Source organism: Moschus berezovskii, chromosome 10, assembly GCF_049115385.1.
Source record: "Moschus berezovskii isolate FMDL1 chromosome 10, NW_MosBer_1.0, whole genome shotgun sequence".
Lineage (NCBI taxonomy): Eukaryota > Metazoa > Chordata > Mammalia > Artiodactyla > Moschidae > Moschus > Moschus berezovskii.
In genome coordinates, this window is record NC_142469.1 from 68670481 (window position 1) to 68694300 (window position 23820).

At 39.6% G+C, this 23820-nt stretch overlaps 1 protein-coding gene across 1 annotated transcript; it reads left to right on the plus strand.

The window, feature by feature from the left end:
• The first annotated feature begins 593 nt into the window (after positions 1-593).
• AKIRIN2 (akirin 2) lies at positions 594-23761 on the plus strand. The gene is made up of 5 exons (XM_055433889.2): positions 594-1387; positions 18536-18679; positions 20504-20653; positions 23097-23168; positions 23423-23761. Exons 1-5 carry the CDS (start codon positions 1153-1155, stop codon positions 23431-23433), a joined length of 612 nt encoding a protein of 203 aa, XP_055289864.1. The 5' UTR covers positions 594-1152; the 3' UTR covers positions 23434-23761.
• The last annotated feature ends 59 nt before the right edge of the window (positions 23762-23820 follow it).

Sequence of the window (23820 nt, forward strand, 5' to 3'; positions counted from 1 at the left end):
GGGGTCGCAAAGAGATAGACACGACTGAGCGACTGAACTGAACCTGATAGTATCACTGTTCTCTCCTGAAATTCTAAATAGGTTCCAAAAATCTTAGTATTTCCTAGCCAGTCGATGTGACAGGTTTTGTTTCTGGCACTGTTTTAATCAGTCTTGAACTGTTAGGTTGGCTTCGTTTTCAAGTTCCCGGTTGGTAAATCACTGTGGGAGCGTACCACGACAACTACTACCTGGATTTTAAAGGTTTTTCAAAACCTGCTTTCCCCACCGGCCGGTTTTCTTTTCTCCCACTCTCTCACGGGTTTTTCTTTTTTCTCTTACCCTCAATTCCTTTTACACTCAAGATGTGTAGGGGGATTTAAATTCCAATCCGGAACTCGGAATCGCGCGCCTTGAATGACGGGAGTCGTAGTTTTCGTGACTTCTCCCTAACCGTTGTTCACGCAGAGTCCTTCCAAGAGTTCAGTTCAGTTCAGTTCAGTCGCTCAGTCGTGTCCGACTCTCCGCGACCCCCCCAGAATGCATCCCCGGGCTCCCGCCCCCCCCGCTATGCGCACGCGCCCTGAGGCCGCAGGATTTGAATCGGCGGCGTTGTTATTGACGCCATATTGGGGCCGGCGGCGGGTGGAAGAGTCGGACAGTGGAGGGGAAGCGGCTGGATGTGTTTGTTGGAGCTCTGCTGCTGCCGCAGCCTCTCCATCTCGCCGCATCGACCACCGCTGTCTAACTTCGGACGCTACTCGGGCGTCTTAGGAGCCGCGCTCTAGCCTCACATCTCACCGGGCTGGTATTGACTTCTGAAGGAGCCGGTCTCCGCGCAGGAGCGCCTCAGGCGCGGCGCAAAGCCCGAACGGACGGCGGGGGCGGCCGGAGCGTCTCCCGGGGGAGCCGCGCCTGAGCAGACGGACGAGCCCCCCTGACGCGGTCAGCGTGAGCCGCCGCCGCCACCGCCCCTCCTGCTCTCGCCCCGGCCGGCCCCGGCCACTGCCCCTGCCGCGGAGGCGGCGGCAGCGGCTCTGCTCCCCTCGCCGGCGCACCGCCACCCGCCTTTCCGCTGTTGAGCCCGTCGGTTAGGCTCTCTTCGGGGCCCCGCTCTTCCCCGCTTCCTTCGCCCTCCCTTCCCTGACTCCACCCGAGCCCGGCGCCCCGGCCATGGCGTGCGGAGCCACTCTGAAACGGACTCTGGATTTCGACCCGCTGCTGAGCCCCGCGTCCCCGAAGCGGAGGCGATGTGCGCCATTGTCGGCGCCCACCTCCGCCGCCGCCTCCCCGTCGTCGGCCGCCGCGGCCACCGCCGCTTCCTTCTCGTCCGCCGCCGCCTCGCCGCAGAAGTATCTCCGAATGGAGCCATCTCCCTTCGGGGACGTCTCCTCCCGTCTCACCACAGGTGGGACTCGGTCTTGCGGCCGCCTGGGGGGTGGGGGGCGAGGGATGAGGCCGCGGGACTGGGGGTGCAGGACGGCTCCCCGTTCTTAGCAGAGTCCTCGGCGGCCACATTTCTCTTAAGGAGCTTTTTTGGTCGGAGACACAATAGGAATTGCCTGATATCGGGGGAGGGGGGGTGGGGTGGGTGGGGATGGTGCCTTGCCGGGTATTGTGGGGTAGAGGAAGGTCTTTTTCTTTGGGCCGAATGACTGGAATCTTGGTTTCCGTAGTCTGGAGCGCCCCAGCGGAAATGATCAGAGAGAGTGCTACACGGAAATCGAGGCAAACGAAGGGTCACACATTTCACCCGAATCTCGATGACTGTCTCCCAGAATCGATTGGTTGCACCTATTAACTCTGAAACTGGGTGGTTTGAGGCTAGGCGGCCGCCCCTCTTCCAGTTCAGACCTGGCTGATTTTAGTACGGTGGGGGTGGGGGAGGGATGTTACTGGGGCGAGATCTAGGCCTGTCATTAATCACCCACAAGAACGCCACTTTGGCTGAGTCAAGACCTGTTTCTCTAGCAGGGTCAACAACAAAGAAAATGCTCTTCCCGAGTACTGTAACACGATCACACTATATATGTCTAGACCTTGAAAAACTTGAACTTTTAATGAAAAGCAAGTTGTATTGAAATTCGGGGCTGAGTAGTTGCTTTAGTTAAAAGTGCTTTATTTCTGCCCATGAAAGTACTTTGGAAGGAAAGGGCTAGGCCTTGAAAATAATAAATCAACCCAAGATTCCAAGGGACTTCAGAACATTTTTGCTGTTCATCTTGAAACATTTCCTGAAAGTGACTGGGGAGCTACCCCTTGACTGCTTTGTACTGCGTTTGTGTCCGTTTTTTCCTGTACTTTGAAAATCCTTGTGTGCCCCTGGCATAGTCTTAAGATAGGCTTATGTGGACTGGTAGTGTAAATGTTTTCCTTTGTGCGTGTAGCATGCAAAGGTTTCATGTGTGAGCCTTTGGTGATAATAAGATCTGTAGACAAAGCCTTTTCGTAGCTTGATTTACGTGTTTATCGTCAGCTTTAAAAAGAAAATCTGTGGGCAGTATTTAACTCTACTGGTAGCTTGATTTGGAATTGACATAAGTTTTGTTATTTTTCAGGTCAGACTTTTAAAATACCTTTTTTCAAATATATGGGGAGATCCTCAAATGCCTAGGCTACCATCCTTTGCTGTTGGAACAATGTCAGGAATGAGTTCCTGGGGATTAATACTATCTTCAGAGTTTGTCTTTTTAGTGAAAGACTATCACTGAAAATTAAAATGATACTGTGGAATCTGTACTTAAATAAGGCCACTTAAAAATAGCTCTAGCTAACCAGGAGTAAATTTCATTGGAGGGGGTGAATTAATACAGTGTTAGGTTTGGGAGTTGAAGTATATTGCAGTGCTAAAATAGTCTTGAGCATATAAGGTAAGTCAGCTAGGGGCTATATTTGCCCTCACTTCAAAGGGAATTAATTCAGAAAGGATTGTGATTCTTTGCAGATCTGTCATTTCGTTGATGTATTTGAAGCATTCACTAATGCAGTTGACTCCACATTTTCTTATATTTCAGTTAAGTGGACCGTTACTATTATAATAGTAAAATGACTTACTGAAATTTTTAAGCCGGCTATTTCAAATTCACATTTTTCCAAAATACTGGTATGTTTTCTGTTTTTCAAGGTGTTTTTGACATCTGCTATAAGTTTGATCATACCCTGAATTCTAAAGTCACACACTGATACTTATTGAGTCTCTGAAAAGTTTTTTTTTCCTAGCTATTTCAATTAGAGAACAGCAGTTAAAATTGATTTAAGTTTTGAGTTGCTAAAATTTACCTTTTTAACTGTGGTCTTGGAATGACATTTTACATGTAATTTAATTTAGCCTTATGTTTACACGGCCAGTTTTGGGCTTGCTCTTGTATGGTTTTGGTAATGGTGTCATAATGGGAGCTGCAGTGTTGTGCAGGTATCAAAGAACTTCCCAGTTTTCATGTCCTCTAACGTGGAAATAATTTTCCAGGTACCTAATTTTTAAATTCTTATTTTAAAAGTGGTGATTCTTTAAACTTATCTAGAGTGAATACCATATATCTTTAGCAGAAATAAGTAGCTAGGATTGGAAATGGAAAGCAACTTACCAAAATGAAATTGACTGGGGCTCTATGGAAGTTCTTTGTTTTCATTTCTGTGGGTTCAAATGTAATTTAAACAATTTACAACTAGACTACTGAAGTGCAATTTTTTTCAGAGCATGTGTATAATTTATTATGAATTTACTTTTGTTCTCTGGATATATTTATATATAAGTTTTCTGATATGTCGCTGAAGTCATGTCACTTCAGGAACTGGGTGTCTGTTTTAAACTCTAGCTTTGTTTTTTTTGGTTGTTAGTCATCTCAGGAAGGTTTGACTTTACTGTTATTTAAATCAATATTTTTCAAACTATTGCAACTTAATAATAGGAAAAAGGAAAGAACTGGCAAATAAAGTTTTATTGGAACACAACCATGCTCTTTTTTTTTTTTTTTTTGAAGTATTGTCCATATCCCTTGCCGGCTACAACAGAGGAATCAAGTAATTGTGATAGAGATTGTATTTTCCCACAGATCAAATATTTACTGTCTGGTTCTTTTCAGTAAACGTTTGTCCAGTCTTCGTTGAGGGTGTTGGCAGTGAGGTTTGTAGTAATCTCAGGATGTGGAAAAAGAAAAGTGCATGATAACTGGAGATGGGGGATGGTGGGAACCATTTGCTGTGGTTGGAAAAATGAATGCCTCTACTTGGCTTTATTAGTACTCATCCTGGCAAGTTTATCGAAAACTGATTTCAAAGAGTTCTATCCTTGTTGATTGGTTTTTGAAACCTCTCAGAATATTATCACTTAGGAAAAGATTATCATGACATTCCATAGAGCAAAAATATTTTAATAAAATCTAAATATACGAGACTGTCAATCAAATCCAACACATTGTTATTCTTAATTGTAGTGAATGAATGAATGGCTGAATGAAGTGATTCTTCTGTAAACTCAACCTATTTGTGAATTTGCTAGACAGGTTTATACACATCATTTGACTTGTTACCATTGCTCTAGTCTGCCTTAGGAATTGAGTTGGATGAAGAGTTAAATTCCTTTGTAAAAGCTCATTGTATTTGCTGGAAACTTGCCATTAAGAATGGAAATTGCTGCTTGTGAATGGGGAAGGGTTTACAGGAACTTAGATTGTTCTTTAGACATTGATGCATGCCTGCAAATGGAGACACCAGCTGGCTTAAATGAAGTATAAATGGTTCTACACAAACAAATGAGATGTCTGTTGGAGGAGGCAACATTTCACTTCAGATGTCATTTATATTGAGCCAGAAGTGTTTTTAATATTTTGTGGTTATTTAGACAGCTGTTAGGTTGCTTCTAGTTTCTCAGTGGATTTGGCAAATAAACTGTTTTTAATGGTCTTTGTACTTTGGATTTTAAACCTGATATTTAGGACTGCGTATGTAGCTGCAGTTATTTAATAGTTCTATGAATTTTGCATTTAAGAATCATGTAACTCTATAAGCCATTAAAAGCAGAGTGCAGTTGTATTCATTATTAAGCCATTTTGTTTTGAAAGTAGAAAAAGGAAAGCCTATCTTGAGCACAGAAACACATAGTGTAAACATGTCTAGATCAGAGATTCGCCAACTTTTTGTTAGGTGAAAATGCTCCGATGTAAAGGAGAATAATAAAATTTCTTCAGTTTTCTTGAATGGCTTTATAGGAAAAAGAATATAGTGTGTATTACTCAGGTAGGCCTTTTCCTAAGTGTTTAGATAGACAGGAAGACAGTGATAGAAATGCTTTAGTTTTGAAACGTTGAGAAAGAGGTTCATTGGAAGTGCCCGTTTTTGTGTTTTTGAAAAGAAACCTTTGATTATTCTTCCACTTAAAGAAAAATGCATAATGATAGCATAGGTTAAGTTTGGACCTCTTGGGTAGTTGGTTCACGAAACAAGAAAATGAACGGTATTGGATCTTTTCAAGTGCCCATAAGTGAATTGTGTACAAGGTTGAGTTGTGTCTGACTCTTTGCAACCTCATGGACTGTAGCCCACCAGGATCCTCTGTTCATGGGATTTTCCAGGCAAGAATACTGAAGTATTCTTGCTATGCCGTTCTCCATTCCCAACCGTTTTCAAACCTGTGTCTCCTACGATGGCAGGCGGATTCTTTATCCCTGAGCCACCTGGGAAGCCCCGTAGTTGAATTAACCAGCAACTTATGGTCCTTGCTAGTACTTAGGAGCACTAACAGTTATTACTGCTAACCCTATGCTAGTACAGAATATTGTCTATGCATATGTGAAACCACAGTGCATTTCTTGACTTTGAGAAGACTGCCTACTTTCAGAAAAGTATGAAGAGTGGAATACTTGTTAAAGCCTATATGAACCTGTCTCCCATCTGCAGATGGTGAAGAGGTCTTCACAAATGACTTTAGTTGAAGAGATGCGTCTTCAATTTTACTGCTGAGCATAGGACTTCTAGAACTCAGCAGCTTACCATTGTTTCTCAACTTTCTAAACACACCTGAGAAATATCAGTGGCAGTTTTGTAGCAAAGACTGTTAGTGAAAAGGAATGTCCCCTGAATTTTGAGAGGGTAGGTGGGACTTGTCTATTGTTGAATTAAGGTTTGGGCAGTTTTAAGAAAAAAATATAATTTCACTTCTCCTGTGACACTAAAGCCACAATATGAGACAACATTTTTTAAAACTGTGATTCAGACAGAAGAGTAGTAACAAGAAATATAGCATTTATTTTAAAGACTTCAAATAGTATTTTGAGGCTCTTGAAGTACACCAAAAGTATTCCTTCATGTTTCTGAATAGTGAAGATAAACATGGTTATGATGCTGCTGCTAAGTTGCTGCAGTCATGTCTGACTCTGAGACCGCATAGACGGCAGCCCTCCAGGCTCCCCCGTCCCTGGGATTCTCCAGGCAGGAACACTGGAGTGGGTTGCCATTTCCTTCTCCGATGCATGAAAGTGAAAAGTGAAAGTGAAGTTGCTCAGTTGTGTCTGGCTCTTCATGTTCCCATGGACTGTAGCCTACCAGGCTCCTCCATCCATGGGATTTTCCAGGCAAGAGTACTGGAGTGGGTTGCCATTTCCTTCTCCACATGGTTATGTGTATTACAATATTTGAAATAGCCCCATTTACAAGGATTTTACCATTTTCAAAGATTTTACATGATTTTTAGGAAAAATAATTTGTAATATGAAGTTCTGAGCTTTCATTTCTAAAGTAATTGAATGATTTAAGTTAAAACAATTTTTTTTTTATGGGAAGATACTGCAATTATAATTGAGCAGGGAGAGAATCCTTGCAGGTAAATTAAAATTCTAGTGTCAGCTTTGATATTTATTTTGAGCCCTTTGATCATAGCTTTGCATTGTGCCAGATTGTATAACCTTTCTTGTGATGATAGGTTTTTGGGGGTAGTGGTTTTTATCCTTCCAGCATTAGAAAAATAGCTCACAATATGCTTGTAGTTTGTCTTAGAGTATAACTGCTTTCTTCCTCTCTTTGAAAACTGTAAGTCACTAATTTTTATATGTCACAGATATCATAGATCATCCTGAAGTATAAATGCTTTACAACATTTTGATTTTATTAAACCTGTTTTTTTTTTTTTTCCAGTAATGCAATTTTTGAGTTTGACTGTATTTTTAAATTCTCTGTTCATGTACCTGGATTTTCTTACCATTATTAAAAAATGTAAGTACTTCCTCTGAAAGTCACTTATTCAAGTTTTTGTGAACCTCCTTTGAGTTTCAGATTCTTCAAGGCAGGTTAGGCAAAGAAAAGACAGTCTCTGGGTACTGATAAGAGCTGCAACTGCTGGTACTTATAAAACTTATCTAAACGTGAAGAAAAACACCATAAACTATGGTTTATCAAATACCTATTTTAATTCTCTGTGGACAGTTGTCCATATTAGCATTATTTTCACCTTTGACAACCTGAGCATTGAAATTGGCTTACAGATTACATCACACATTTACTACTGAAGCTTATTTATTGACTTCCTGAAATTGTTTTAGTCTGTAGGGTACATTCAGACTTCAGTTTAGCATTTATTTTCATTTCCCTTAATGTAAATTCTTAGAAAACTCCCTCTAAAAATCGAACTAAAGGGAGGAAGTTTGGAGAGATGAACCTGAAAGAGTTGCTTTTCTTTCTTTTCTTTTTTTTTTAAAGCATAGCATCATTGAACTGATCTAGCAGTTTAATAGAATGGGAGTAGAATTTGAAAGGTTGCAGAAAGCCAGCTTTTCTAACATTACTTTCCTTGAACTTTGCCTTTTGTTCCAAAAGATTGCCTTGTTCCGAATGCTGATGCATAATTCTCTGGAAGAAAAACTTTTCTAAGCAGTATAATTGGTTAAAACTGTAGGAGGTTTTAGGTGGTTGTGACAGATGGGGGAACCTGATCCATGGCTCAGGGTGAAATAGTACATTATCAGAGGCTGTTCTTGTACTCAGCATGTGTGGTAATGCTGACCTGTCAGTTTAAAATAATTCCTAACTGTTGACACACCAATAAATCATTCTGGTTAGTTACAGATGCCTGTCCTCAGAGGAAGCAGTTTAGAGATGCTTGAAGCATCCCTTGTATAAATACCTGAATGTAATGCAAACATTTATGATTAGCCTGTTACAGTCAGTGATTGTATTTGCAGGGTTCTAAGTAGATGAGGGAGCCTGGTGGGCTTCCATCTATGGGATCACACAGAGTCGGACACGACTGAAGTGACTTAGCAGCAGCAGCAGTAAGTAGATGAGATTTATGTGCAGAGTTTGATGTTTCATTGTGTGACGTATTGGTAGTACATGGCGGTGGATCCCTCCATTCTAATTGACATTCTGTTTTTCTGATTTATTTTCACTTTAGGTACTCATAGAATATTGGCTAGGTATACTAGTATGATACTGGAGAAGGTAGTAGATGTTAAGAGGTTAGGCCTGAGATCAGGCTTCAGTTCAGTTCAGTCGCGTCTGACTCTTTGCAACCCCATGGACTGCAGCAACCATCTCATCCTCTTGTCCCCTTTTTCTGCCTTAAGTCTTTCCCAGCATAAGGGTCTTTTCAAATGAGTCAGTTCTTCACATCAGGTGGCCAAAGTATTGGAGTTTCAGGTTCAGCATCAGTCCTTCCAATGAATGCTCAGGACTGATCTCCTCTAGAATGCACTGGTTGGATCTCCTTGCTGTCCAAGGGACTCTCGAGTCTTCTCCAGCACCACAGTTCAAAAACATCAATTCTTCAGCGCTCAGCTTTCTTTATAGTCCAACTCTCACATCCATACATAACTACTGGAAAAACCGTAGCTTTGACTAGACGGACCTTTGTTGGCAAAGTAATGTCTCTGCTTTTTAATATGCTGTCTAGGTTGGTCTAATGTTTTTCCCAAGGAGCAAGCGTCTTTTAATTTCATGGCTGCAGTCACCATCTGCAGTGATTTTGGAGCCCCCCAAAATCAACTCTGTCACTGTTTCCATTGTTTCCCCATCTATTTTCCATGAAGTGATGGGACCAGATGCCATGATCTTAGTTTTCTGAATGTTGAGCTTTAAGCCAACTTTTTCATTCTTCTCTTTCACTGTCATCAAAAGGCTCTTTAGTTCCTCTTCACTTTCTGCCATAAGGGCGGTGTCATCTGCATATCTGAGGTTATTGATATTTCTCCCGGCTTGATTCCAGCTTGTGCTTCATCCAGCCCAGTGTTTCTCTTGATGTACTTTGCACATAAGTTAAATATGGCTTGGGTTTGCTTTATTCCAGCTGTATGAATTTTCAGAAGACATTGCAGTAAAGCCTCATTTTCCTCTTCTGTAAAGTATGCACTTGATAGTAGTATCTGCCTTCTGGGGATGTCATGAGAATTAAGAGCATTTCCTGCCCCTGAGTGCTGGAGATAGTTACAGTTCAGTAAAGTTCAGTCGCTCAGTCGTGTCCGACTTTTTGCGACCCCATGAATCACAGCACGCCAGGCCTCCCTGTCCATCACCAACTCCCGTAGTTCACTCAAACTCACATCCATCGAGTCGGTGATGCCATCCAGCCATCTCATTCTCTGTCATCCCCTTCTCCCGCCCCCAATCCCTCCCAGCATCAGAGTCTTTTCCAGTGAGTCAACTCGTCGCATGAGGTGGCCAAAGTATTGCAGTTTCAGCTTTAGCATCAGTCCCTCCAATGAATACCCAGGATTGATCTCCTTTAGAATGGACTGGTTGGATCTCCTTGCAGTCCAAGGGACTCTCAAGAGTCTTCTCCAGCACCATAGTTAAAGTTGGGCAACCTCAAATGGGACTTTTTACATTGTCCAGCAGTCCTGCCATTTATTCAGTGAATAACCTTGCCTTCTACTTCATGGAAAAAATAGAGGCCATTAAATGGCCTGTCTTCATTTTCCCAGTACCTACTCTACCAATGTTTTTACATATTTTGTTTTGTTTTTAGTATCATTGAGGAAGATTAAATGAGATAAAGCCCTTTACATAGTGAGGGAAGGATCCCACTTGTCTCCAGAGGAACCTTATCCTCTGGTTTTTGTCTGTCAACCAGATCTTTGCTTTTGGCTTTAGTGTCAAGCCTCCCATTATAAAGGAAATGAAGCATCCTTATTTTTCCTCCAGCAGTCATCCAGATTCCTCCATTTCAAAACTAGGTTCAGAGAGATTTCAGATAGTCTGCTTCATTCCACTGGGCTCTCAACTTAGTCCTAGTATATTTGTACCTCAGATGACTTTTGTCAAGCCAGTGATGACTTCATGGCACACAATCCTCATCTTGTTTGACCTTCCTTACAGCATTTACACTGCTGACACTCCCTTCTTTTTGAAATATCTTGTGTATTTTAATCTTCTATGACAGCATTGTTTTCTTCCACTTCTCCAGCTGTTCTTTTTGTCTTCATCTGGCCATGAATTTGTTAGTTCTGTGTTCATTCAGCTCCACTCTTGGCTGGCTTAATAGCTCCTTTAAGTGTGTATACCTATATATATACACACACATACAGATACATATAAAGCAGAAATCAAAAAGCAAATGCATTTATTCAGGATCAGTCACATAATGAACATATTAATTATGTTAATGTCATGTGATGAATCTCCTTAAGTAGGGCCAGTGAAGTTTAAATTGATTTACAAGGTATTTTCCTGCTCGGGAAGGATATGTGTTAGAATTACAAAAGCCATCCAGGTGAGAGTGGCAAAATAAATTAGATCATCCTTGATGTTTTTGTACTTGTAATAATCTCAGCTGCTACTGCTTTCCTTTTCTTCTCCCATTTCCTGGCATGTCCAATAGTCCATAAACCAACCACTTTTCTTTTTAATTGCCACAGTAGAGTTATTTTAAGCAGGGGATAGAAATTTAAATGTCCATAGTTCCAGGCAAGTAATGAGTGAAATAAACAAGATGGGGATTTGTGAATTCCAGTCTTGCTCCTGACCTGCCGCATCACCTGGAAACTCATTAGAAAATGCTTAACTCAGGCTCCATCCTTTATAGGGTTCATTTTAACAGAACCCCTAGGTGATTTGTGTGTGAGTTAAAGTTTAAGAAGCATTTGAGAACTACACCCAAAAGGCAGCAGCCACTCTTGAACTGAACTTTGCCACATAGTCCAATACCCACCCCCAACTACTCCCTCCCCATCAACAGTAGCCAGAAATCTGATCATTCAACTTTTGAATGTTGGCCACATTGTTTTGAAAAAAGTTCAGGCCAGACATGTCTTTGGACTCCATTTAATTCATGCATCATCAGTTTGCAACCTCTGGTTTCCAGATACGCCATATCTCGATGTTTATGTGTGTATGTGTGTTTTGGGGGCCCTGATAAGTTGTTATGAGAAACAGGTTAGTTGTTTAGCTTGATTGTTGCCCTGCAGGTCTCCTCAAGGAGTCTGCTCTTTGTCCTTCCAGACCTTATCTTGTTTTGCCCATGGTTATTTGAAATAGAACCTGAAACTTGGCACTAAATGTTTTCCAAAGCTTGCATTTTTGGTTTTGGATAGTTCAGTTTCCTCTTTCTCTTCACCATTTACTTCTTTCATTTTTTGTTGTTGTTACTCTTTTTCTAGCTTGTAAGCTACTTGAGAAGATAGTTGCAGATAGTAAAGAAGCAAACAGCAAAAGCATCATGTTTAGCACATAGAATCTAATGTAATATAAAATAGAGGTATGAAACTTCATGTGTATCAGGGAGGTGCTACCTGCTGACTGAGCATGGTTTGGACTCCTTGCATTAGTGACTCCCATTGTGCAGTTAACTTGTAATTTATACTTAGACCTGAAGAATTTAGTAAATTGAGCCATTTACTTCAAATACGTAATTACTGTGTAGTACCAGTAAAAGATTTTGACCTGTACTAATTATAGTTATCCTTCTTTTAAGGGTATAAATGAATGACTCTAATGCAGTGAAATATAATGTAAATTTAGAATCTGAGTCAGTTGCCTTTAGAATACTGTAGCCAATACCCTGGTGTTTATATAAATATATACAGCTATATTATGCTTATTAGGATTCATGGTAATCCAAATAGAAGTTAAAACTGTAGATACACCTTTACAAGTGTCTGTTAAAATTTGGTTCCAGGTTCCTTTAACATAGCAATAATTGTAAATTTAAAATGGCATCAGCTCATTTTTTAAAATTGGATAGCTTTTGACTGGATAACAGTATTATCCTTAAGCTTCCCTCAAAGGAGGCCTTAAGAACTATTCTAGTTTCTGATCAGATGATCTAGGAGAATAGTTGAAATTACAAAGATGGGTCTCCATAGCAACTCTGAATTGTCTACTTGATAAATTAAAATACAGACATGGCAGTGTCTGTAGTTCAGAGCTCTAGATTTGGTCTGTTATTTTATTTGGAACAGTTTCAGTGTTTTAGGTCTTAATAGCTACTGCAGGTTTTCTGTACTTAATTGTGTACAGATTTTCCATTTCATTTGTGTTCCTCCCTAGAACTGACAGGCTTTCAAGATTTATTTCATTTTTAATCCCATTGTTTGAGTTAATCTGTTTAGATGAACTTTTAGCTTGTTTCTTTCCAAAGATACTCCCTAGAGAAATTAGCATATAAGGTGATAATAAATGGGTCTTTCATACCTGAATTTAAAACTGTTAATGAAATTGTTAATGTTTGATCTAGTAAATATGTCAGTGGGAAAATAGGAAGTCCATACAGGACTGGAGCAAAAATTTAGTTTTACATATCACCAATTTTTAGACAAATCTTATGGTTATGGACTCTACTCTAGAAAGATACTTGATGATGACCCTGGACCCCCACCCCTCTTTTCAAGATTCTCGTTTAAACACATTTCTGGTTGCTTCTAATTCCATTTTCCCTTCACTCTCAGTCCCATCTTGATGCTATTTCTTTTACCATCAGCTTTTTTAAAATTTTTAATCCCTGCTTTCTCCTGTTTATATTGTTGACCTTGTTCATTGTGTCCAGGGTTTTTAAAGCAGTCATTGGCAACTAAGATGAGTAAACAGGCTTTATTGTCTCAGGCCAGGCCTTTTCTTTTCCATGTTTTTTGCTTATATATATATATTTCAAATATTCCAAAGGAATATGCTCATTGATAATCTGCTTATTACAGAGAATTTCTTTAGCAACCTTAGTGATATTTACTAGATTTAGGAATGAAAATGCGCTTAGTTATAAATCTGCTAATACTGACTTTCACTTAACCTAATAAGTGCAAAAAATTAACCTTTGAACAGTGTAGACTTGAACTGACAGGTCCATTTATGCGGATTTTTTTTCACTAGTAAATACACGATACACAGGTGGTTAAATCCAAGAATGTGGAACCCTGCTGATGTGGAGGAACCATACCCTTGGATACAGGGTTGAACTACAAGTTACATGGACTTTCAACGGCAGGAATTCTGCACCCTGAAAATCCCCATGTTGGTCAAGAGTTAAGAATATGTAAGAAAAAGGGTGATGTAGTTTTAAGGATTTTGAAAAGGGATATACCACAACTATTTGAGTGTAGATTGTCGTGAAAATACATATTTTGCTCTGTGATTTGCTGCAAATTTAATCTATACTTCACAAACAAAATACGAAGTCTGCATGATTAAAACTGGAATGTGCAACTGATAATGTTAGTGAAGCTTCACTTGACTTTCTTTAATGGACCAGTAAATTTGTTGGCAACACAGTGTCAGATGTTACATGTACTTGGAATAGAATGTCAATTTAGTTCCATAAGAGATGGCTAGATTTTAGTTTAAGTGAATATAGGTACATTGTTGATGTATGTAAGGTCTTTATCTCACTGTATGGAAGCAACTTAAGTTGACCAGATATGTAAATTGAACTTGGGAATTCTGGAATACTGAATCTTGGGAGAGTTCTTGGTTATCGGCTTCAAAACTACATAGACCTCTGAACCGATATAAATTGAACTTTAGGCTTGTATTACTAGTTAGCTGTTTGCTATTTTGTTGTCGTTCAGTCACTCAGTGGTGTCAGACTCTTTGTAACTCCATGGAGTGCAGCACACCAGGTTTCCCTGTCCTTCACCGTCTCCCAGAGTTTGCTCAAATTCATGTGCTTTGAGTCAGTGATGCCATCTAACCATCTCAGCCTCTGTCACCCTATTCTCCAGGCCTCAATCTTTCCTAGCATCAGGGTCTTTTCCAGTGAGTCAGCTCTTTGCATCAGGTCGCCAAAATATTGGAGCTTCAGCATCAGTCCTTCCAATGAATATTCAGGGTTGATTTAGGAAAAACATCTACTTCTGCTTTATTGACTACGCCAAAGCCTTTGATTGTGTGGATCACAACAAACTTTGGAAAAATCTTCAAGAGATGGGAATACCAGACCACCTGACCTGCCTCCTGAGAAATCTGTATGCAGGTCAGGAAGCAACAGTTAGAACTGGACATGGAACAAGAGACTGGTTACAATTCGGGAAAGGAGAACGTCAAGGCTATATATTGTCACCCTGCTTATTTAACTTATATGCAGAGTACATCATGAGAAATGCTGGACTGGATGAAACACAAGCTGGAATCAAGATTGCTGGGAGAAATATCAATAATCAGATATGCAGATGACACCACCCTTATGGCAGAAAGGAAAGAAGAACTAAAGAGCCTCTTGATGAAAGTGAAAGAGGAGAGTGAAAAAGTTGGCTTAAATCTCAACATTCAGAAAACTAAGATCATGGCATCTGGTCCCATCACTTCATGGAAAATAGATGGGGAAACAATGGGAGTTGATTTTTGGGGGGCTCCAAAAATCACAGCAGATGGTGACTGCAGCCATGAAACTAAAAGACGCTTACTCCTTGGAAAAAAAGACCAACCTAGACAGCATATTAAAAAGCAGAGACATTACTTTGCCAACAAAGATCCATCTAGTCAAAGCTTTGGTTTTTCCAGTAGTCATTTATGGATGTGAGCATTGGACTATGAAGAAAGTTGAGTTCTGAAGAATTGATGCTTTTGAACTGTGGTGTTGGAGAAGACTCTTGAGAGTCCCCTGGACAGCAAGGAGATCCAACCAGTCCATCCTAAAGGAAGTTAGTCCTTAATATTCATTGGAAGGACTGATGCTGAAGCTGAAACTCCAATACTTTGGCCACCTGGTGCAAAGGACTGACTCATTTGAAAAGACCCTGATGCGGGGAGTGATTGAAGGCGGGAGGAGAAGGGGATGACAGAGGATGAGATGGTTGAATGGCATCACCGACTCAATGGACATGAGTTTGAATAAGTTCCGGGAGTTGGTGACAGGGAAGCCTGGCTTGCTGCAGTCTGTGGGGTCACAAGGAGTCCGACATGACTGAGCAACTGAACTGAAATTGGACCATTCACTGAGTAACATTGTTGATCACATGTTACCAGTATTAGAGCATCTTAAGAGCACAGTGAGGCTTAGATGCCATAGTTCTATCGTAATAGGTATAAAAAGCAGTGCCGTAGCATTCAGAATTCTTCAGCTCTGACAAGTGTTGACAAAGATGTGGAGCACCTGGAACTCATATTGCTGGTGGGAGTGCAAAACATACAGTTACTCTGGAAAATGGTTTGGTAATTTCTTAACCATATAATCAGTCCATCCAGTTCCATTCTAGATATTTACTTAAGAGAAATAAAAATTTGTCCAGCTATGGGCTTGTACTTGAATATTCATAATAGCCCCCAGTTGGAAACAGTCCAAATGTCCACCAAAAGGAGAATGGATAAGGTGTGATGTATACCATATATACACAGTAGAATACTAATTAACAAAAAGGGATTACTGGTTGATGTAACATCATGTATGAATCTCAAAACCATTTTGCTGGGTGAAAGAAGACAAAAATCTACTCTTTATGATGGCAGTTTTAGAAAACACAAAACTGACAGCAGAGAAGGTGGCGGCGGTAAAGGTGGTGACTGAGAGAACAGTTGGGGGGTGATAAAGTTCTTTATTGTGGTTGTGGTGGTTCCAGAACTATGTATGCACTTGTCAGAACTCATCATTGTACATTTAAATTGGTGAATTCATTTGTAAGTTACACCTACAGTTCAGTTCAGTCGCTCAGTCGTGTCCGACTCTCTGCGACCCCATGAATCACAGCACGCCAGGCCTCCCTGTCCATCACCAACTCCCGGAGTTCACTCAGACTCATGTCCACAGCACCTTACGGTTCCTTAATAACATCTCTTAAATATTAGATGGTATGGAGATGTATAAAGCTACATTTTTAAAAGTTTTACCATATCTTTCTTCTTAGGCTAGAACTTGTTCAAGACTTTCAAATTAACAAATGGTCACAGCTATTCTTTTGGTACATTTTGGTCGTGCTTTGGGTGATTTTTTTTGTGAAGCAAAAGGAAGAATAAGTAATCTTTCACTACACTGATCAAAGAATAAGTCACACAAAAGAAGTTAAGGCCAAATTACTTTGTGCTGTTGTTATATTTGAAGTCTTCATGAGTAAACTTTGAATGCTTTGAATGGCACTTTTGATCAGCATGATGGTAACTGAACATAAAATGATAAATGAGTGAAGTTTGCTATGAGATTGAAACATCATTACTTTAGAAACCTCTTAAAGAATTTTGCTACTGAGAGAGTTATTTTTAAAAACAAGGATATGTGCGCCTGACCTGGTTGGTACAGGATGTTGCACTGGTTTTATTGGACACCTCTGTGAATCTTAGGAAGTGTATTTCTCTTATGGTGCTTAGCTGTTCAGTAGACAGCTATTTTATTTCACATTGGTAACTTTGTTTTAAATTACAATTTCACATAAATGGAAAAGGACTGAAAATGATGACCATGTTTAATATAAACAAATGTTAAAACATTTTGAGAAATGTTAAATACAGACATTCAAACAACCATCCTGAGGTTAGTCATTCCAGTGTGTGATTTTTTTATTCATGTATATTTAAAACAGATTTGTTTACACACAAAAGTTTACATAAATGGAATCTTCACTAGATGTCTTTTGCAAGACATTTTTAAAATTTTTATTTGCAAGACTTTATTTTTTAATTGCTTTCTAATTATAGTAATGGTGATGGACAGGAAAGCCTGGCGTGCTGTGATTCATGGGGTTGTGGAGAGTCGGACACGACTGAGCAACTGAACTGAACTGAATTATAGTAGTGAAACTGGCAGAATCTAAATGCTTAAGGGACTGATTGATACCCCTCACAGTCTATCTCTCAAAAGCTCTAAAAGTTCTTACTGGGGAAATAAACTGAGAAAAGAGATGCGAGATTTAAGTGTATACCTAAAAACTTCTAGTATTAAATTTTTCAAAAAGGATTGTTTTCATTTTACATAAATCTTTAGCCTTCAGTTGCATTTCAATTCATTTTTAAATTGCATCATTTTAGAATGGTGTGGAATTACACTCCATTATATTTACAAAACATTTTATTGCTTGTTATTTTTGTTTACTTTTGCTTTGGGTTGGGAATAACAAGCTTCCTGAGATGTAGTTTCCCACGGATATCCTATGAATTTAAGAACTGGTGGTGGTAAGAAAGTCTGTTTGGAGGGGAGTGGGAACCTGAGGTAGGGATTTCCTGAAGAGGCTGGCTAACTGTCATTATTTTGAATTAGAAGTCTTCTAAAACTTATCATACTGGCCTAAAGGTTATGCTTCTTATTTTTCATTTCTCATTTGATGGTCGTGGTTCAAGAGGATGGCACTGTAGTGTAGTGGTTTTTAATTAATCTTTTAATGAGTGATGTACCAATCACTTTACATGGGTTTTTACCCCAAAGATATAGGACAGAACTTTGCCGCTAAGGCTGTGATATTCATCAGTTCTGTTGAGCTTAGTATTAATGGCCATGGCTGCTGCTACTGCTGCTAAGTCACGTCAGTCGTGTCCGACTGTGTGTGACCCCATAGACGGAAGCCCACCAGGCTCCCCCGTCCCTGGGATTCTCCAGGCAAGAACACTGGAGTGGGTTGCCATTTCCTTCTCCAATGTGTGAAAGTGAAAAGTGAAAGTGAAGTCGCTCAGTCGTGTCCGACCCTTAGCGACCCCACGGACTGCAGCCCAACAGGCTCCTCCATCCATGGGATTTTCTAGGCAAGACTACTGGAGTGGCTTGCCAGTGGCTGCTTAATGTATAATGGTTTTTTAGTTCACACCAACTCTGTCATTTTGCTGACCTACTGCTGTCACCTCTCACTGTTGTGTACCTGCATTTTACATACTTCTCCTGCTTCTAATTATTTATGGTCTTTACTAGTTCTCTGTGTGGTGAATAAATGACCTTTGAGTCTGATACTCTTAGAATCTGAATGAAATACATGTTTCAGTTCAGACTCCCTTATCTTTACCATTGAATGAATAACTTACTATTTTTTTTAACTAATGAGTGCTCAGAAAGAATGGCATTTTGGAATAGCTGGATTCCAAGTGGTGTGTATGTGCTGTTTTTGAATGAGTGTCCCCATTATGCTGAAATGAATTCCTCCCATTTGAAGAGAATATTTTCAGTAGAACCCAACCTATCTTTTAACTTTAAAGTGTTTGTCTTGCCAAATGTTGACTTTTTTCCTTCTAGAACAAATTCTGTACAACATAAAACAAGAGTATAAGCGCATGCAGAAGAGAAGACATTTAGAAACTAGTTTCCAACAGACAGATCCATGTTGTACTTCTGATGCACAGCCACATGCATTTCTCCTCAGCGGACCAGCTTCCCCAGGTAATAAAAGATAAGTGGAAGGAAATGTTACTTAGTATGGGAAAAAGGAAAACAAATTGCCTTTAGTCATCAAGCTTCTATTTCTCCTTGATTTTTAAAAAAAACATTTATACAGGTAACTCATGATCTCTAAAAAATATGGTACAAAAAAGGTAATAGCCACTTGGATTCCCATGACTCAAAGACAGCCATCTGGAGGTAACATCCCCTAAGTGGACTTCCCCATAAATGCTATGATTCATAGCCTCTATTAAAGAAAAAAAAAAATACAGCCATATGCTTCTCTGTCAGGTATAGATATACCTTGCCATGGCTAAATACTGCATTCTGTGGATTTCCCGTAATTGTTTAATAAAGATAGACTTGAAATTTCTCCTCTTTATTTTTATTTACAAAAATGTCCCTGAACATACACCCTCACACACACTTGTCTTTTAGGATAATGACTAAAGGTTGATTATTTTGATGCTACATCTGTTTTTACCCACCTTTTATTGGAGAGGATAGTTTGCAAATACACTTCATAAAATTTAAGGTGTAAAACTGAGGGCTATTTTAAGAGAAGGGGATCAGTCAGTCAGTTCAGTCCCTTGGTCTGACTTTTTGCAACTCCATGCACTGTAGCACACCAGGCTTCCCTGTCCATCACCACTCCTGGAGCTTGCTCAAACTCATGTCCATTGAGTCGGTGATGCCATCCAGCCATCTTATCCCCTGTTGTCCCCTTCTCCTGCCTTCAGTCTTTCCCAGCATCACCGTCTTTTCCAGAGTTAGTTCTTCGCATCAGGTGGCCAAAGTGTTGGAGTTCCAGCTTCAGCAGCAATCTTTCCAGTGAATATTTAGGACTGATTTCCTTTAGGATTGACTGGTTTGATCTCCTTGCTGTCCAAGGGACTCTCAAGTGAAGGGGATAAGTTGGTGAAATTTGGTAAGGGGAGGTGAGGGTAGAGACAGGATTGTATCGTGGGAAAGCAAGCTCTTCTCATTTGTCAGTTTACTTCTTATAAGATCAATTAAGTGGCAGCCTCGGCAAAGCTGAGATTTTGAAAGTAAATAAAGATAGCCTTAGTTTGGTAGCTGTGGACTAAAGCTGTGGTATGCTTTATTCTTGTATATCAGTGCACAAGAATTCTGGTATTCTGTTAACAGCTAATGCTGGACACAGGACAAACATACTTAGTTAACTGGTCCCAGCCATCAAGTTAATAAAGAGCAACTATAAAGAGGAATTGGGCCAGATCAACAGGACAAGCAATTGATAGCAAATCTGTGTATTTCTGTTTATAGAATACTTGCAGCAGTGTTATCATGGGTGACTGTCATAACCCTGAGTTCTAAGAAAGATTAATTTCAATGTTCTTTTCAAGAAAACAGGAATGATTTTGGAAAATAAAAGTACCCTAAGTAAATACTTCAAGAGGAATGCATTCTGAAGAAATCTATTACTGTCTCAGTGGCTGCTACATCTTTAAGGATGTTGAACTGTAAAATTTAATGTTGAATATTAGGAATATATTCTCAGTATTTATTTGTACAAAATCTCTCCTAGCTAATAATTCATTTAAAAACAAATTTATTTTGTTTGTATTTTTTTCTCTCAACTCACCTTCACACTTTCCCCCTTATATTTGATGGCATACATCTTGCTGTGTCTTTCCAAAGTTGTAAGCTGATAGGATTAAACTTAAGACTAGGGAAATACTGTGCTAAAGACTGATAGAAAAATGCTTTTATATGAGCACTGAAAATACTCACATGAAACCACCTCAGTTAGATGATGCTTTTCTATGATGGCTCTAAATCTGATGAGGTTTTTGTTCATAGGGACTCCATCAGGAACATCCTCACCATTAAAAAAAGAACAGCCCTTATTCACCCTACGGCAGGTTGGGATGATCTGTGAACGTTTATTGAAAGAACGTGAAGAGAAAGTTCGAGAAGAATACGAAGAAATATTGAACACAAAACTTGCAGGTAAGAGATGAGTTTTAGGGTCTTTTCAGAAACTCATCCAAAGAAATGCATTCTTTCTCACATACATTTTACACATCAATTACCCCTTCTATACACTGGTAGGCATATTCTCTAAGAACCACAGAATTTCAATTCAAGAAAGGAAATGAACTTGGCTATAGCTCTTTAGTGACTTTAAGAAATAGTATTTGTTAGCCATGTAGATGAGCAGCAGTATTAGGAAACTAGATAGTTCTTTTGATAATACCCTATGCTTTGGCTGTTTACAGAGAAGACTGGTGGCTACAGTTTGCTCGTGGGTTTTTTTTTTTAACTCTTGTTTAAGTTACTTTTCCAAACTTTGAACTTTTTATCTTGTATTGGGATACTAGCCGATTAACAATGTTTGTGAGGTAGTTTCAGGTGAAGAGTGAAGGGACTCAGCCATACATATACATGTATCCATTCTCCCCAAACCCCTGCTCCCATCTCCGTTCTGTTCCATTCAGTCGCTCAGTCGTGTCCGACTCTTTGCGACCCCATGGACTGTAGCCTACCAGGCTTCTCTGTCCATGGGATTCTCCAGGCAAGAATACTGGAGTGGGTTACCATCTCCTTCTCCAGGGGATCTTCCCGACCCAGGGATCGAACCCGGGTCTCCTGCATTGGAGGCAGACGCTTTAACCTCTGAGCCACCAGGGAAGCCCCCTGCTCCCATCTAAGCTGGCACATAACATTGAGCAGTTTCATGTGCTATACAATAGGGCCTTGTTGGTTATCCATTTTAAGTATAGCTGTGTGTACATGACTTTCCCAAAGTCCCTAACTAACTCTTCTCAGGCTTCCCTGGTAGCTCAGACAGTAACAAATCTGCCTGCAGTGCAGGATATGTGGGTTCAATCCTTGAATTGGGAAGATCCTCTGGAGAAGGAAATGGCAACCCACTCCAGTTTTCTTGCCTGGAAAATCCCATGAAGAGAGGAGCCTGGCGGGCTACAGTCCATGGGCTTGCAAAGAGTTGGACTTGACTGACTAACCCTTCCTTCCTTCTCCTCAGCAATCATAAGTTCATTTTCTTAAGTCTGTGAGTCTCTCTGTTTTATAAGTTCATTTGTATTCTTTTTAGATTCCATATATATATAATTTCTCCTTCTCTGACTTCACTTTGTATGAGTCTAGGTCCATCCGTGTTGCTGCGAATGACATTGTTTCACTCTTATTAACGGTTGAGTAATACTCCGTTGTATATATATATGCCACATCTTCTTCATCCATTCCTCTGTCAGTGGACATTTAGGTGGCTCCCATGTCTTCTAAACAATGCTGCAGTGAACACTGGGGTGATTGATCCTTTTGGATCACGTTTTTCTCCATATGCCCGTGAGTGGGATTGCAGGGTCATATGGTAGCTCTTTTTTTTTACTTTTTTATGGAACCTCCAAACTGTTCTCCATAGTGGCTGTACCAATTTACATTCCACCAACAGTATAGGAGGGTTCCCTTCTCTCCACACCTTCTAGCATTTCTTTTTGGATTTTTTTTATAATAGCCATTCTGATCACTGTGAGGTGATAACTGTAGTTTTGATTTGCAGTTTTCTAATAACTAGTGATGTTGAACATCTTTTCATGTGCATATTGGCCATCTGTTTGTCCTCTTTGGAGAAATGTCTATTCAGGTCTTCTGCCCATTTTGAGTGAATTGTTTGTTTTGATGCCTGTTGTCATAAGCTGCTTGTAAATTTTGCAGACTAATTCTTTATTGGTCATATTGTTTGCAAGGTGTTTGACTTTGTACCTTTCATGATACTTTTGCATCAGTCTGAACACTTGAAATTTAACTGGCACTGTGTTACATAATTGTATTAGAGTATCAATCTGCTGCATTCTTTCAATTATCCAGAAAATTTTTTTCCATAAAATTTCATAATTTAAGTGTAGATGTATGCTAACATAATCAGGCTTTTCCCCCTGATTTTTAAGCCGCAGATTTAATGGCTATTGATATTGTAAACTTCATGATTAGGGAGTTAAAGTGCTAATATAGGTGAGAGAATTTGTTAGTTATATAACATCTTTTTCTGTGGCATCTAATTAGGCTACAGGTGGATATTTGGATTAATTACATATTTTACTGTTTTTTTGTCCAATTTCCTCTCATTGCAGTACGTTACCATTCAGAAACCACTTATAGTTTTTCAGAGGAAAAATATCTTTACTTTTAATAAGTAAAGAAATAAGCCCCACCCAGCTTATACATGAGGTTGTGTGATTTGAGCTGATGTGGGTTTCCTAAGCTTCATGCTCTTTGCATTTGATAAGATATTATTACTGACGTTGTGTGTCTTAAGTGCCAATTTAGAATTGCTTCACTATATATATTGGACTTTTGAGTTTCTCTGGCCTTGATATATTAAGAGGGCATTTTTACAAATCATGTAATTGATATTTGCTTTTATTTATAGAACAATATGATGCATTTGTGAAGTTTACACATGATCAGATAATGCGACGATATGGAGAACAGCCTGCTAGTTGTAAGTATTTCATCTTTGAACCAAATACAAGACAATCTTATGGAGATGTTTGTTATAATTTATTATAATTATCTTCATACACAAGAGAACAATATCAAGGTGAAAAGGTTTGGAGGAAATAAGAAGTAAAATTTTACTCAGACTTATTATTTGCTTACTTAGATATCTAGGGCAGTATGTTAGGGATGAAGCTTTGGCATGTGTTTAAATTTTGACCTGAACTTTGCACTCATTTTCCTTTTCTCTCCCTTTAGATGTTTCATGAATCACGTTTTCTGCATTTATGGGCTGCCTTGTTCCTTGTTGAGTTGTTGCAAGAGGTCCCAATTATGACATGCAGCAATGCCAATACCCCTCTGTGAATACAGGTTATTTCAAGCTTTCATCAGTGGCAACCACTCTAAGGCAGCAACCGGATTTGGAAATTTCCTTGATGTCAATACCACCCGGATGTGGACCTTTGCTACCTGTATTAATGCCAGTGGCCTCATTTGCTGTATCATTACAATTTGGCTTCTATTAATATGTTTGGAAAGGATTAAAGCTGGTATTCTCATCTTCACTGGTTGTGTAAATAAAACTGTAGAAAGACACTTCAGATGAAGTTAGTGTGATTTTAATTGTGCACTACAACCAAGCTATAACCAGTTGT